Source organism: Meleagris gallopavo, chromosome 1 (genome assembly GCF_000146605.3).
Source record: "Meleagris gallopavo isolate NT-WF06-2002-E0010 breed Aviagen turkey brand Nicholas breeding stock chromosome 1, Turkey_5.1, whole genome shotgun sequence".
Lineage (NCBI taxonomy): Eukaryota > Metazoa > Chordata > Aves > Galliformes > Phasianidae > Meleagris > Meleagris gallopavo.
In genome coordinates this window covers 177965887-177982685 of record NC_015011.2, presented here as the reverse complement: position 1 = coordinate 177982685, position 16799 = coordinate 177965887, and the positions used below count along the sequence as shown (strand labels likewise).

Sequence of the window (16799 nt, the reverse complement as noted above, 5' to 3'; positions counted from 1 at the left end):
GCCCGTAGCCCTCGCGGCGCGGCCGAGGAGCGGCCGCCGAAAGGAGCGGTTCTGCTCTGGGGCGCAGCGACGCGGCGGGCGGACCCCAGGCCGGTACGGGGCTGTGCTGGGACGGGAGAGCGTCCTCCTGGAGGGGGGTTACCTGCTGAAGCGCCTCCTAACAACACGTTTGGCACGTTTAGTGTTTCGAGGAAGAATGATGCAGAACGTGCACCTAGCTCCTGAGGAAGACGAGGATGATCTTTACTCTGGCTACAACGATTATAATCCCACTTTTGACACAGAGGTAAAAATGTTTGCTCTTGCCTGCTTTTCCTACAGAGAATCAGTTTTTGAGTACGAAATAAAAACACACGAGTGTGGTAATGTACAGGGATGCTTTGAAGTGAAACGTTCTGCATTTTGCAATACATACAAAGCTTCACCAGGGTCTCTTTAAATAATATTTTCTGATCGTCTATCTGTTCCAACAAAATGATTTTGCGCATCTCATAACAAGTCTAACATGACGTAAAGATTAGGAAATCCTAATTATCTGAAGACTGTATTGGCATTCATTGTGGTGTTTCTCAGTGTGCAGGAGCAAGTTTCCTGATATTTAGTGATCGATGGGTCATCTATCTCTTAATGTGCTGGGGCTGAAGGGAACAAGAATGCGGTTCCCCATTCTGCAGGTCCCTGCCCAACTTGCAGAGCATCTGGAGTAGCAAAGTAACCCTACAGACCAGTTAGTGAAACCTTCTGATGTACTGGAATTGGAGCAATAGGAAGGAGTGAGGGGTCTCATTTGGTCCAAATCCCACAAAGTCACAAAGCTTTTTTGCTATCCTGCATGAAATCGCTATACCAGAGTCCATGGAAACTTCAGTGTGACCTCAGATAGATATCTTTATGCGTATGCGTGGCAGACATTGATGTCAGTTAAAATTCAGAAATAGTGCTAATAATAAGGAGAGAAATCATGTTATATTTCATCAGTTAATCTCTGCATCTTCAGTGTTACCTTTTGTTTTTTTTCAAGGAATAATTGATTTTTACACTTCTTATTCTAAAATACCCAGCGAGATAGACCAGCTGCAGTCATTACTTATTGTCAGTAAGACCTGTCATTCAGTTTTAGTATTTTTGGAGGAAGAATAACTTTTTACCTATCAGTAGTCATAGTGTTCTGGGATTGTGGTTTTGGATGTTGTGACTTAAAGTTTTATTTTATTTTATTCTTTACAGGATTTAGAAAATGATACAGCTTTTCAACAGGCAGCAAGAACAAGTCATGGTAGAAGACCCCCTGTAAGTAATTTATAAAAATATAGCATAAAATGGTTTGGTTAAAGACTATCCAGTTCCATCCCCACCCTGCAGTGTGCAGGGGCGACTTCCTCTAGACCAGGCTGCCTAAATCCCCATTGCACCTGGTCTTGAGTGCTTCCAGGGTCCACCCATAAAATCTATGCCTCTCTGTTTTAGAAACAAGAATGTTGTGCCAGACAGCGTCTAATACTTTGCACAAGTCTAGGTAGATTACATCAGTTGTTCTTCCCTTATCTGTAAATGCCTAACATAGAAGGCCACCAGATTTGTTAGACATGATTTGCCCTTAGTGAAGCCATATCTCCTGTCACCAGTCACCTCTCTGTTTTCCATGTTCCTTAGCCAAGTTTCGAGGGAGATCTGCTCTGTGTTCTTGCCAGGCACGGAAGTGAGACTGAGTGGACTGCAGTTGCTCGAGTCTTTCTTTATTCCCTTCTAAAGCCCTTTGTTCCCTTTTCCAGACACTGGAAACTTTATCAGATCACCACAACGTTTAAAATATGATTGAGAGTGGCTTAGCAAGTTAATCTAGCAGTTCCTTTAAGATCTGATGCATCTCATGGGCTTGAGTGCATTCAGGTTCCTTGGATGGTTTTGATCTTCTACAGCGAGCAGTTCTTTGTTCTCCCAGTTCCTGCTGTTGGGTTCTGTGAATGTTACAGTAGAGGAGAAGTTCTCTAGAGTCCTATCCCTAATTTTAGCCCCATACTCAGCAGAAGATTGCATCTCTTATTTTTTTGTCCGCTAATAGCATGTATGTACAATTTTCAGTTGTTTGTATGAAAACTAAGTAAAAAGTTAGTGGAGTATCAATTCTGTTAAACTCTGGAGTTAAGCTGGAGGACAAAGCAAACAAGGAATTTTTATTATTTGCCACAATAATCTGTTTCTACAACAGTATGCCTTTCTATAACAATTGAAACAACATTTCTAAGAATTCACTATATAAAATGACTAATAATTAACTCATGCAGTTGTTTGCTGCAATTTTTTTTTTTATTATTTTTTTTTATTTTTCCCACTCAGGTGACAGCCAAAATTCCTGGTACAGCAACTTCAAGACCTATAGATACTGCATTTGGGGTAGGTGTTTGTTTATTATTTAACAAAATTGAAGTATTTACCAAAAAATTACCCACAAATTAAGTTTACCATTTAATCCCAAACTTGGACTGTGCTAACAAGGTTCTTTTGAGTGCAGCTAAATAAAATAATCCTGTCTCAAAGCAGAGCTAGTAGGCTCCAGCCAGAAGTGGATTGGTTGTCCACAGGACCACCATAGAACTGGAAATCTCCGGAGCATTGTCCCATGTATGGTACTGCCTGCTTCACTCTGCAGATTCACTTCTGCACCACAATCCTCACTGTGTAAACAGAGAGGGGAAAGAAAGGAAAAAGAACTGATATATGTGGTGGATAGTGGGTAAAATGGTGTAACATAGGCTTTGTGGGTGGAAATTAGGGGAATGATTTTTCATGGCCTGAAGCCTTTTGGTTTTGTGTATTTGTATTGCATGTGTAGCAACCTTCAGCATTTACTACTACTTCATATGTTTATTACTTTACACTTCTAACAGCAGTACAGAAGGACAGTATGTGGCTAATGGAAAAGATACCCACTGACAGTTGCAAAGTGTATCTATCTTTATTGTAAAATGATCTGTGTGAACGTGTGGCTTCAAATTACTCACCAAGATTCAGAGTTAAGCGCAAAAAAACCTTTCACTGCTTACAGTGGAAATGATGGTTGAAGGATGTCCAGAATGTCATAACATAGATAAAACAGACAAGTTACAGTTCCTAATCTTGTATCAGCTGTATTCAGAACTTTACTGCAGAATCTTACATAAATTACTTGTTTGAGACTTAAGAATGCAGGAATTGTAATGATTAAATGTCATTTCAATAATTTAATAATGGAAAGTACTGCTATCTTGCTTTCATACAGTTTGCATTTTTTAAAGGTTTGGCAGAAATATCCAAATATATAAAAAGAGTATTGTAAATTTGTGCTAACTGAAGCGTTTCACATCTTCAGGTCTACCAGGCTCAAGTATATTGCACATAATAATATAAATGGGAATTTTGCTAAGATTGAGTTTAATCATCTCTTAAAACTTAATGTAAGGGAAACTATCTATGCAGAGCCTTTATAGGCTTCTAATGCTCTTTGAATGCCAGTTTCAAACAAGTTACTTATTTTTATAGTCAAAGGCGACTTTAAATTCATCTATGGGAAGACCAATGACAGGAGCAGTGCAGGTAAAAGTTTTAATATTTACATTTTATGCTGACTCAGAACAGTGGTATTTTCTGCTAAGTGTTTAGGTTCTATGCAAATATTCTTGTTTCAAATAACCATTAAATATAAATGATGGCACTTTTTAAGTTTTTCCTTTTTTGAAAGCGTCTTATGGCAAGTGTAATGTTTTGGATAAGCATGTTATTTGAGCACGTGGTTGGAGACAGCATCACCATAATTGTTCTTAACACTTCCTGACATGCAAATTAATAATTTTTTTTGAAGTAGGAAGAAAGGTGAATTCTGTTTTTCATTTTTCTTACACATTTATACTCTAATAAGAAACTACTGCAACATACCAAGTATTTTCCACACCATCCTTAAACTTACTGACTTAGTGATAGGAGAGAGAGTTGCCACTGTTTATTCCCTTGCACCAGTCCTGGTGGGATATAGGAGATATCTGGAAGTGTTGGGAATGGAGCTGCTCTCTAAGGGAAGGCAGCCAAGATCCCAAGAGGAAATCATCTGTTGAGCACTGCGGGAGCATCACCAGCCAGGCACCACCCAACAGTATCTGAGCAAGCCAAGTAGGGTCCACATAGAAATGGTGCCTAACCTAAAGTCCAGAAAATCAGGCAATGCCATGGTGATGAGGCAGGTCAACTAAAACAGTTTAAAAATACTCAGTTTACTGAGGCGTTAACAATTGATTTTTGCGCTTAAATGTTTCTTAGTGTGTAACTGTTGCCTGTGCTGCCCATGATATGTTTTTTAATCTTTCTTCCTTTTTATTTAAGGATGGGGTTGCTCGGCCAATGACAGCGGTGCAAGCTGCAGGTTACACTAAGGCAGCTATGAGAGGTACAGTTTGTAGAAATGGCATGCTATCAGAGGAAGATGTTATCTTACAGTGTTCAGTACTCTGAAATTTTCAGTACTCTCAATTTTGCAGGTTCTTTATTTGATCCTCTTGGCCAAGCAAGAGGTCCTGCTCCACCTCTGGAAATGAAAAATCCAGACAGGTTGGTTCAGTTTTGCTCTTGATTTCAAAGCATTAAGAGTACAAAGAGCAGCTGACAGCAGAGCTTAGAAACATACATGCAGTTATGAAACCTTGAGAGGCCAAACTTAACTTGGTGGAATAGAGCCACAGACATTTACCTGCATGGTCACCTGACTCTCTGGAGTAGTTGTACTGACTTGAAGGAAAGTCTGCTTTCAGAGATTTCTGGTTCCAACTGTAGCTAGCAGCTTGGATGTGGCTGTTGCCACATGAATGCTGTGATACTGAATAGGATTGCAGAGTGTTATAAAAGTGTATCACAGGCAAGGGGCACCGTGATTTGTGCAGCTCAGAGAGAGTCTGCTTGCTCTTTCTCCCTGTTCACTGTCTGGCCTTAACATTTGAGTTAGAACTGAAGTTGTGAAAGTTTTGCAGTCTGCTGTGAGTATTGATGAGCTTTTTGCAACATTTGTATTCCTTAAATGCATTTAGGAGTAGGGAATCCTACTGAAATGTTGGTTGTTTAAATGAAAAGAATAAATACAGACAAATAAGAACTTTAAAGCAAAATACTTTAAAGTTATATATGCAGATGAAATTTCAATTAATTGCTTTTAATACAATATTTTATTTCACTAGATGTTAATTTGAAAGTTTCACCAGTGCATCTGTTTGTACTGTCATTATTTCAGATCAACAACTTGTGTGTGGGATATTTGCACGTCTGTCCCTTTTTCATAAGAGAATTTATGTTTTCTTAGGCCTCTGTGTGTGCAAATGTAATATCTTTGGAGGTTCTTTGGGCATAGTTTCACATTATATTGTCTGATGGAAAAACCAGTTAGTAGTGAAGTATCATCTTGTTTTACTGAGAATACGCTGCCTTAAAGCTTAAGTATTTGCCAATGTATTACTAATGGTAGTCAATCCTTTTCTTGTGTTTATTTTAGCTCAGAAGAGAAGATTAGGCAGTTAGAAAAAAAAGTGAATGAACTGGTTGAAGAAAGTTGCATTGCCAACAGCTGTGGAGACTTGAAATTGGTATTTATTCTGGATTTGTTTTTTCATTTGGTATTATTTGAAACACCAATAATGAGAAGTCTAGTAAAGCAGTTTGTGGAAGTACAATTAGAGCAGAAGATGAATAAAGTACCTTTCTGAACTGCTTTATACCATTTAATGGTCTGTGCTTTACTACAGCTCAGGAAAATGACACTCTTTGATGTACACAATGCTTTATTTGTGAATCAACTCATTCCTGAGCTTAGGTCAGCAAACTTACTGTTACAGTTTTGGCCCAGGCCATTTTCCAAAACAGGTCCTAGGTATAGTTGAAGATTGCTATGGACCTTTTTCCAGGAGGCAGTTTGAATGCATTTGCCCTGTTGCAGGTGCAACGTGTCTTTGCAGTTGTTAGAGGCTAAGTAACAACTCATTTTATTTACATTTTTTATGGATATAGTTAGTGAGTTTAAGCTATTTGGGCAAGTCAGCATTTTTAATAACTGTTGTACTTTTGTCTGACATAAAGGAATGTTTTCTATCCATAATCTAATTCACACCGTTTTGAATCTCTCTCTTTTGTCAAGGAAGATGATCACTTAATCTTACCTCAGCTGTCTGAATGTGTGGGCTGTCGTAGGTACAGTTTGGACAGAAACATACAGCCCTGCTCTTTGTTTAGAATTATAGGATAACTGAGGCTTGCAGGGACCTCTGGAGGTCACCTGGTCCAACTTGTGCTCAAACAGGGACACCCAGAGCAGGGTTGTGTCGAGGCGGCTTTGGAAGATCTCTGAGGAGGAGACTCCACTGCCTCTGGGCAGTTGGTGCTGGTGCTCCATCACTCACACAGCACAGAAGTGCTTCCTGGTATTCAGGGGGAGCCTTCTGTATTCCAGTTTGTGCCTATTGCCTCTTGTCTGGGCACTGGGCGCCACTCAGCTGCAGAGCCTCCATCCTTTTGGCATCCTCCCTTCAGGTATTTTTGGGCATTGATGGGATCCTCCCCTGAGCCTCCTCCAGACTGAACAGTCCCAGTTCTATCAGCCTCTTCTTATAGAGAGATGCTTCAGTTCCTTAATCATTTTTGTCACCCTTAATTTGTATGCAGTTTCTATAATTCATGCAAGTAGAATCACATTTCTATGCTTGTGATTATGGCACGTTTTATATATGTGTGTGTATATACGTATTGTGTAACTACTGTAAAAGTATTGCAACTAAGCTGACTTAAATAACTATGTCTGCTTATTGGTAGTTAACACACTTCTATGGGTCATAGTGCTACTTTTCAAGAATTGTGTACACTTGTGTGCCTAAAGAAAAGAGACATGAGTATATTATTTTCATACTTGTTTTGAATGTGTTTTTGTGGTCTTCTATTAGGAAGATTTGAGGCATCACTAAATTTCAGTTTTTAATTTAAGGCTCTGGAAAAAGCAAAAGAAGCTGGAAGAAAGGAAAGAGTATTAGTGAGGCAACGTGAACAAACTGCTACTTCAGAAAGCATCAACTTAGATCTCACTTACTCAGTAAGTACTTAGAAGTCTTCAATGACTAAAGTGTGTTGGTAGCTAATGATGTTTCATTATTGCTGTGTGCATGCTGTAATCAGAGAATCACCTAAGGTGGAAAAGGCCTTCAAGATAATGAAATCCACCTATCAACCTGACCTATAGAGTCCTAATGCTAAAACATGTCCTGTGGTGCCACATCCACACATTGTTAAATACCTCCAGAGATGAGGAATCCATCACATAGTCAGTATAAATTGAAGGCCACCCAGGGATGTTCCAGCTACCTATCACATCAAAAAAGCACATATCAAAATGTAGGAAACGTAAGCTCCATACTTCAAAAATAAGTATGTAGGAAATGTGTGAATACAAAGGAGAAGAAAACAGGAGAATCAAACATTGCCCTTATCTTGAACCTTTAAGTATCAGGGAACACATTATGACAAAAAATATATTAGTATCTTAACTTGCGATAGAGAAAGTGGTAAATGCAACAAGTTAGGCAGATTTAGTTGCGTATTTCACAGAGAAATTTCCAGTGAAGCTGAGATAAATGCTGGGGATGTTTTACCTGACTCCAACTGAACTTCTTTTTTTGAAATAGAAGTTCAAAAAATTTTCTTCATAAACTGTGCAAGACCATTTTCCACACGTTGGGAGTCATAAATTATACCGTTTCTGAGTATTATCTTAAAGAACAAAGGAGCATTAAAGATGGGAAGTTAAAATTGGCAAAAGCCATGTTTCTTAGGTAAAATTTATCTGAAAGTATCTACTATGAGTTCAAATGTATTACAGTTTTGAGATAAGAACATTCTTTTCCCATACCTATAATTTTTTTTTGGTGTCTAGGTTCTTTTCAATCTGGCCAGTCAGTATGCTGCTAATGAAATGTATGCTGAAGCACTGAACACTTACCAAGTTATAGTGAAGAATAAGATGTTCAACAATGGAGGTAGGTTATGTACCAAAATGAATAAAATTTGGTAGTCAAGCATTCCAAATCAGGACCTCATCTGTATGTGTTGACTCAAAGAGACCTCAGCTCTCACATCTGCCAGGATGAGTGGTGGATGCTCATACTGTTTGGCTTGGTACAATTTAGTGTGGTTAACACTCTTTCAGCTCATGCAGTCTTTTCTTTCCATAACAGAGCACAAAGTCAAATACACCATTTGCTCACGGAACATACTATGTTGTCTACTCTGATATTAATTTTTTTTTTTTCCTCTTTTGACTCAGCTTGCTCTTTCTGAAATCTTCCTTCAGCGTTTTGCACATCTTTGAGACTCCTACAGATTCCACCACCTCTTTCTCTGAGGTGCTTATTTACAGCTGCCTTCCTGGAGCACACCATCATGAATGTCTAGTTCATCCCTCAGCCCACAATCAAAAATGAGAGATACGTCTTACATTGATAGTCTTTTTTTAGGTTTTGCTGTTATTTTATCTCCTTGGTCGGAGTTACCTGGAAGCTGTTCCTTTAAAGGAACGCCTTTAAAGGATGATTGTAACGGACTCATTTTAGTAAAAAAAAAAAGTTGTTCTAATCTCCCTTTCAACTAGTTTTAAAAGCTGCTGTAATTATGCTTTAAAAGATTATAACTCATTGCCTTCTTGTGACAGGTAGACTGAAGGTCAATATGGGAAATATATATTTAAAACAACGGAACTATTCCAAAGCTATCAAGTTCTACCGCATGGCTCTAGACCAGATTCCTAGTGTCCACAAAGAGATGAGGTGAGCTTGTACTGTTCAGCACGGTTTTGAAATGAAAATTTTGAGTACAGCATGATAGTTTATAAAAGTGTAACCTAACTCTGATTTCTTTGCTTAGGATTAAAATAATGCAAAATATTGGAGTTGCATTTATTAAAACTGGCCAGTACATGGATGCCATTTCTTCATTTGAACATATTATGAGCTTGTCCCCAAACTTGAAGGCAGGCTTCAACCTGATTGTATGTTACTTTGCTATTGGAGACAGTGAACAAATGAAAAAAGCATTCCAAAAACTGATTGCAGTTCCCTTGGAAGTGGATTATGATGACAAATACGTTTCTGCAAATGTAAGTTAGAACAAAATAAATGCTGTATTTATATGTATAAATCAGGAGGAAGAGGGAGAGATGTTGAATGCTTCGACTATAACAAATATGTAAATTGATGTGTATGTGCATATGTAACATTTTTTTACTGGGATGAATTTAGCATGGCAGCACCACTCAGAAATGCAAAAGATGTTGAGAATGTTTGAATATTTTTTCCTCAAAAGATACAGTCTGTATAAAATTGCCTGAAAGATTTTTGTCGAAGTTCATCTGGGCTGACTTAGACTCACTCATTGCTTTGCATCCTTTGTTTATTTAACATTTTGCTGAATCATAAGTTGAAACAAGAGGAGCAAATAAATGAGTTAGTGTGAGTTATATAAATGCTAATAAAACTGGTTATACTGTTGTCTTCTTAACAAAGGGAAGGTTTAAGTGAAGTGTAGAGATTCTTATTTTAGCTAGTATAGAATTTGTTGGAAACTGAACTTCCTTTTTAGCATGAAACCAACTGTTCATTATATAAAGAAAGGAAAAATAATGAATAGGTTTAGGGTCCTTTTAAAAGGATTGTTTACAGAAAGATTAAGACAAACACTTTATATACTCTTAGCAATCTCTTTTTTTAATTCACATAGCTTCTTTTTCAGTCCTAAAGATCAAAGATCTTTGCAACTCAACTGTAGTTGTTGCTTTGTAGCACCTACCATAAGCAAATAACATTTACTATGTGAAACTGTATATTTTATATTATATCATTATTATTATTATTGATACGTGATTATATTATTATATGTATTTTATTACTATTGATACACATTTAGATACAATTTCTTATGTTTCTTTTACATGTATATTTTTATTATATAGTTGATACAGTTTCTCATATTGGGAATTATGTAGCAATAGGGACCACTGAACATTTGCAGAGGCTTTGTAACATCACTGGTTGGAAGAAAAGCTCTGGATTCTGAATGTTCTTTGTAAGGATAAGTTAGTATAGTTTTAATGGTCATTCCAAGTTTGCTGTTTTGCTATGAAGTAGTCAGAGGAAAAATTGATGAAATCTTGTTCTGTTCTTCATTTTGTTTGAATCTTCGATCTATCTCTAGCAAATCAGCAAGGAGTGGCTAGCACCTCACCTCTGTATGTTTCTGTCAGAACTAAGAGGAATGTACACATGTGAGAGAAACTGCAAAACAGTTGTGTGAACTGTTGTAATGACAAGGTGCTGCACTTTGTCCATCTGCTGCGTCCCACTGCCTTTCAGCAAACGCTGAAGCATGTTCTTATTTTCAAACGTGGGGTTCTCACTGGTATTTGGATGCAGGCTTCTCAGTCAGCCTTCCACTCTGATGCACGGGACACTGAGTGCACCTGTCAGCAGCCGTAGTGTGAGCCATGAGCCACGTGCCTGAGCACTGAAACGGGATGAAAGTAGCTGTGGTCAAACTTGAGGTTTTGTAATTAGCATTAGGACTACTTTAAATTGAATTCAGCTTTTAAAGTGCGGAAAGTAAATAACACCATAGGTTATGTAATCTGCATATATTTATGTTTACAGTCAGGTTAAAATGCATGTGTACTGGCATAACTATTTACAGTTGTTTTGTCCCCATCCAGGATGATCCACATACAAATCTATTGATTGAAGCCATCAAAAACGACAGTTTAAGACAAATAGAACGTGAGAGGTAATAGTGGAGTCTGTTCCTTCTTGACTGTAATGCTGTAGGTTTTTGTTCCTGAAAGTATTAAAAATAAGCCATCTACCTCTTATGTGGTGGGTTGCACTGCTTAAAGCTTGCAGCTTCAGGTTGTTGTTTTGTTGTTTGTTTGTTAATGAAACTAGAGTGTGCAGGGAAAGGAAAACATTAAAAACGGAGAGCACTGTCAAGATACAAGGCAGCAGTAGTAGCAGCAGGGGGCTGGTTAGATTGAATTGTCAGACTGTCTCCTGAGTGCAGGAAAGGGCAAGAACAAGGTTTGGTTATTTCTTGCATACGTGATTTTGAAATTGTGACATGTTTGTGTGTTTGTTTTAAAGTTGGTTAGTGTTCATTTGTTTTACCTTAGGAAGTCCCTGGCAGAGGATTATATCATGACAGCTGCTAAACTGATAGCACCAGTAATTGAGACATCCTTTGCTGTGGGCTATGACTGGTAAGAGTTCAGCAAGGCTTCTTTCTGTCTAACCTGTGTGCCAGTCTGGTGTTGGTTATGAAACATGAGTTGGTTATGAATCTGGAGAGTGCAGTTTGCTGCACATCTCAAGGGTAGGGTCCAGGCTGTATTCAGTTTGACTCTGTAAGGCACTGGAGAAAAAAACAGAGCATATTCTGTGTTTAAAAAAGAATTTTGTTGCAGCAGTGAAACTTGGCGATGAAATAAGTTTTAATCTGCTGTACGTGAGCACAAAGGAAGCTTTGTAAAATTCAGTTGAATTTGAAAATTTCAGAACTTACTAAAAGTCTCAGCAGATATGATGTCCATGTACACACAGAACACAATGGAAATGGATCTTTAAGTTGGAAGACAACATAATGAACATAGTTATCTACATATTACTAGAAATGTTTATTTGCATTTCATTTGTAAATTTATACTTATATGTATGTATATGTGAAATTTTTTTTATTTACAGCTTAGCTTTTGCTTTCTGGTGTATTTGTTACATCAGAGGTCTATTTTTTTTTAAAGAAAAAAAAAAAAGACAATTTCAATTAGGACAGCATAAAAATTATTAGTAGGAATGATGATCTCCAGAGATCTCTTCCAGCCCCTGTTACTCTGTGAAATAAGTTTGATGGGAAAAGGAAACTTTCCTTCCTTTGTCTTTTGTTGGCCAATTAGGAGTATTTACAAACACTGAAGGTCCTATAATTCTAGTTCATTAATTAACTTACACTAAGATGAAATAATCTCTTACACTAAAGACGTGCTTTGTCTGCCAGAGCCCACAAGGTGGTGTCTGATGATTTAATATCATATGATTCAGTCATTTCCCTGCTTCTGCCTTCTGACTTATCAGAACAGTATGTACTGTGAACATTATTTTGTTGCTTTGCAACTTGGCATGTGCTTAGTAAGGCCGATTTGTTTGCTCTGTAGCTTGTGTTTGTTTTCTTTTTTTCCTCATTTAAGAAATCTTAATAAATTCATTTATTTCAGTTTGTCAGATGCTCAGTTTCCTTCATGCATTCCACAGAATACTTTTCATTAAGTAGAATGTGGTATGAAAGACCACAGTTCTGGGTAACTAAAGAACTCAGCAGTGAGATGTGTGGAATTGTTGGGTGGGTGTCAGGACAGATTCTCTTCCCCCTTCAAGGCTAAGGTATTGAAGTCCTGTAAAGAAGTTGTAGATCTTAGCTTAACCAGCATTTTGAGCTTGTTTTCCCAGATACTAGTTTGAGTGCTCTGAGTACTACATGTACTTCTCACCAAGTGAATGTTCTTTACAAAAATAAAGTAGGGATGAATATTCTTTGAATTTCTTAGCTTCTTATATAGAGTTCTCAACATAATCTTGGCATTCCAGAAAGCAATCAGTATTGCAGCATTCACTCAGTGTTGGAAAATGACATGATATTTAGGCAACTGATTGAAGAAAGCAGAGGCAGTGTTATTGAGGTAGATGATGGAAACAAAATGTGTTTTAAAATGTTTTTAATGGAAATGCTGTTTGCCTTTGTAAAAAAAGGAATAGCTAAGAACCCCATTGGGAAAAGGAATTGACAGCAAGAGTCTGTACCTTGAAGTGGCATTTGCAAAGATACATTTTGTACATCGGATTTCTTTCTGTTGCAGGTGTGTTGAAGCAGTAAAAGCTTCCCACTACGTAGAGTTAGCCAATGACCTGGAGATAAATAAAGCCACTACTTATTTGAGACAAAGGGATTTTAACCAGGTATAGTAACTTCTCACATCGTTTCTTTTTAATATAGTATTGTCAGAGACATCTTATGTGGTCGCAACACATTTTTCAGCAACAGTAGGAATAATTTAGGCAAGCACCATGATTATACTGATGCTGCTCATTAAGGTAATTTAATACTAGAGAGAGAACAGTTAATCTCAATGAAATTTCTACTGTAGAAGTTGCAATGAATGCAGTTCACTTCAAAATTAAGACACCTGACTTTTGTTATCTTTCCTGGCTGTCCAAGTCATGATTACAATTAATGCAGATGGAGTCAGTGCAGTCAGTGGAACCTTAAGGGCAGTTTCTGCTGATGAACTTTGTGCTGAACTGATCTCATGGCAAAAACTGTTACCATGTTACCAAAAATACTGTTAATATGTACAGTATAATTTTAGCTACAGCTTTCCTTTACCTGCATGTAAATTGCCACTGAAGGTGTGTATAGATTTATATCACAGCTTCCAAGGTTCAAGCTTTTGTTATTGTCTAATGGCATTTTTGTAGGAAGTTTTAAGTCAAATGCACTTCTTGCTTTTAATCAACTTTCTTATAGATTTCAGGGCAATGGATAAGAGCACGTTTTCATCATCTCTTTGCCTATGAAAGAGGTTCATTTTGAAATGATAGCAGTTTAAAAACCTTCATCCGAACAACAGGAAGCTCAGATCGGATTTGCTCAATTTCCTTTTACCACGCTTTGTAGGTTGTTTTTTATAGTTAGTGACAGGAATCATTGCTAAAGGAGAGTATAGCAGTCCAAGTTAGCATGAGTTGCAGGGAATATGAGAGATCATATAGAGCAGAATTCTAGCTGAATCTCAATACTTCTGTCACGGTCTAAGATCTTTCAGCTTCCCATCACCTGGAAGGATACACGCAAGGCCATGTGCTTAAGTTCACCTTCCTTTCTCTGTATTTGAGCTCTTCTGGTTTCTGGAGTTCTTCCTCTCCTCCCTGTCTCCTCCCCTGCACGTTTGTTTCTCAGTGCTCAATGTGTGCTTTCTCAATGCTGTGGTGTTTGCTTCAGTGGGAATTAAGTAGTTTCTGAATTGCTTCTAGGCACTGGAGACTTTAAAAATGTTTGAAAAAAGGATAGCAGAGTAAAGAGTGCAGCTGCAACAAACCTTTCGTTCCTTTATTATTTGGTAAGTGTGTGCTTCAACAAAACCACTTCAGAACCAAACCTGATGCAGCGATTTCTGTATCTTTGTAGCAATTTTTGTGTTTATTTAAACCTGCACAAACAGCAGGAAACTGCATGTTAGAAGAACACTACTGGAACATATTCCTCTGGCTATAGTTTGGGGCATGTCCCTTGTCTGCTGCTGCTGGGTGGAACAGTGAGGTTGATGTCCAGGTCACGGAAGTATACCTAAAGTATGATCTGTGCTGAAGTTCACCACCTGCATTTAAAGCCTGTCTCCTGCAGCCCCTGTCTGAACTTCGGGGACGTGTGCAGTATGTAGATTAGTCAGATATGTTTGTGTATGGAATTTGTAGGGTTTGAGGGTTTATTTTTGTCTTTAGTTTTTAAACAAGCATTCATTGTTGCAGCAGTGAAAACTTCCAGACTGAATGGAAGGGAATGGCAGGACAGGTCTCAAGTGCTAATTTCTCTGAAATTTTAGAGAGATTATTAAAATACATAAGGAATATTTTCAGATTGAAGAGTCTATAATTTTTTTCATCCTTAATCTTTTTAAATTCTATTGTAGTAACCATGAGAAGCCAGAACTGCAAGAAAACTGAGAAATGACTAATACAGTGTTGGTTTTGTTCATATAGGAGAATGAATTGGCACAAGCAACAAACTATGCAGATTTAGCTGTCAGTTCTGATAGGTACAACCCAGCAGCACTAACTAACAAAGGAAATACTGTTTTTGCAAATGAAGACTACGAAAAAGCAGCTGAGTTTTATAAAGAGGCTCTCAGGAATGATTGCTCTTGCACTGAAGCACTTTATAACCTTGGTAAGCCAAACGTGGTTTTGTGATTGAGTTTTTGCCTAAAGGTAATACCAGTGTTTCTGAGAATCTGGCTTTTACAGTTTTCTTGTGTATAAATGCATAGTAATTGTTACTACTTTATTCAGTAGTTTATGTTGTAGTAGAATATGATCTTCCTATCTCTTCTACAAAAAATAAATCATTAACTCATCTGCAGTTACCAGTTGGTGTTGATAAGTTGCTTTGTATATAACAATTGATGGAAATATTCCTATCTACCAAAATCTGCTAAGTTTAGCAGTATTAAACCATTACCATCATTCTGCTCTGGGAGCCATTCCTTTTCCTCATTCATCTTGTTCTAAAAGTGAGATGAGTTATGTTCTTGGTCTTTGATTATCTTCGTGTTTCTTGCCTTTATCACCTAATATCGTAACAGCAGGAAAGAATTAATTAAAGAACAATAAGGATGATTTAAGTAGTAGAGATCATTGGTGTCAAGGCAGTTACTCTGCTGTTGGCTTTCATGTCCCTATTTTATTTTTCTTGGTTCTTCTCTTAATTAATGTACTGAATCCACCTTTTTCTCATTGCACTTACAATGTAACCTTTTTTATTTTATTTTTTAGGTTTAACATACAAGAAGTTAAACAGAACAGATGAAGCTTTGGATTGTTTCCTGAAACTCCATGCAATACTTGGAAATAGTGCCCAGGTCCTTCACCAAATAGCAGACATGTATCCTTTTCTGTGTTATGATAAGGGATGATGGTTTTGGTAAACTCATTTCAGCTGAAATATGTGTTTAAACCATGTCAGGAAGACTAAGAAATTTACTGTAGCGTCCATTATAATTAGGACGATTATGCATAGATTGATTCTCTGATATTTATTAAAATAGGGACGGAATTTAAAACCTTCTTTGACATTTCCAGTGAAGCAAGTGGGGAAATATGTTAATGCTACTCCTGTTGCATTAATCAGTGTGTCAGGGAATAGCTAAACATTCACGGTCAGTATTAAAGTATGTCCTGGATTGTTTAAAATGCTGCTGATTTTATTTTGATAATAATGTCATAGATGTAAGCATAGTTGAGTAAAACCTTAGAGAAAAAAATAATAGGTGTAATGAAAGGAATTGTCTCCCAGCGCTGCAAAAGCAGAAACAGATTGAAAAGCCAAGCATAGAGTGCGTTATGTTTTGGCTTCGCACATCACCAGGGGTATTCTATAGTACAGAATTGTTTAACAATGTTTCTGAGAATGTGCAAACCATAATAAAACTGTCCCTAAAGCAGAACAGATTCCAGTTGCTGCACTCCACTTTTAAGAATGAAAGTAATAGATGAGACAGTAAGCGACTTCCAAAAATGCCAAAGGATTACGGTTTGTATTTCTTGTCTAGCCCATGTGCAAAAGCATACACTACAATTGGATCAGATGGAGAATTTCTGTGCTCCACAGATATGTGAAATAGTTTTCCAACAGTGATTGCAGGCTTCTTGCATGAAGGACGGGATTCAGCAAAAACTTTAACATTGTGTTTGGAAGTAGCTGTAGCTCAGACTACTGCAGATGGGAGCTGCTGTGTGGCTGAGGAGAGGAGAGCGTGCTGTAGGCCTAGTGAAAATCAAAGAATGAAACATTTCCTATGCTGTCCTTCTTAAACATACAGCAGAAGATTTCTTGGTAGGCAAAAGTCTGTTCTTAAGGATAGCACTTTTGCTTAATTAATTACTTAAGGACGAGTATTACAAAATATAAACTCAAGTGTCAAGGTTAGAAATAGATGAGAA

At 37.5% G+C, this 16799-nt stretch overlaps 1 protein-coding gene across 1 annotated transcript; it reads left to right on the top strand.

Moving 5' to 3' along the window:
- Window positions 1-6: 6 nt before the first annotated feature.
- Window positions 7-15787, top strand: IFT88 (intraflagellar transport 88). Its single transcript, XM_010729058.1, is given in 18 exon segments — window positions 7-286; window positions 1228-1290; window positions 2338-2394; window positions 3520-3573; window positions 4354-4417; window positions 4509-4578; window positions 5510-5600; window positions 6989-7093; window positions 7931-8033; window positions 8705-8819; window positions 8917-9148; window positions 10754-10824; window positions 11207-11293; window positions 12941-13040; window positions 14115-14136; window positions 14139-14200; window positions 14841-15027; window positions 15633-15787. Coding segments are annotated over 18 exon segments (1713 nt in total). The 5' UTR covers window positions 7-196; the 3' UTR covers window positions 15773-15787.
- Window positions 15788-16799: the final 1012 nt, after the last annotated feature.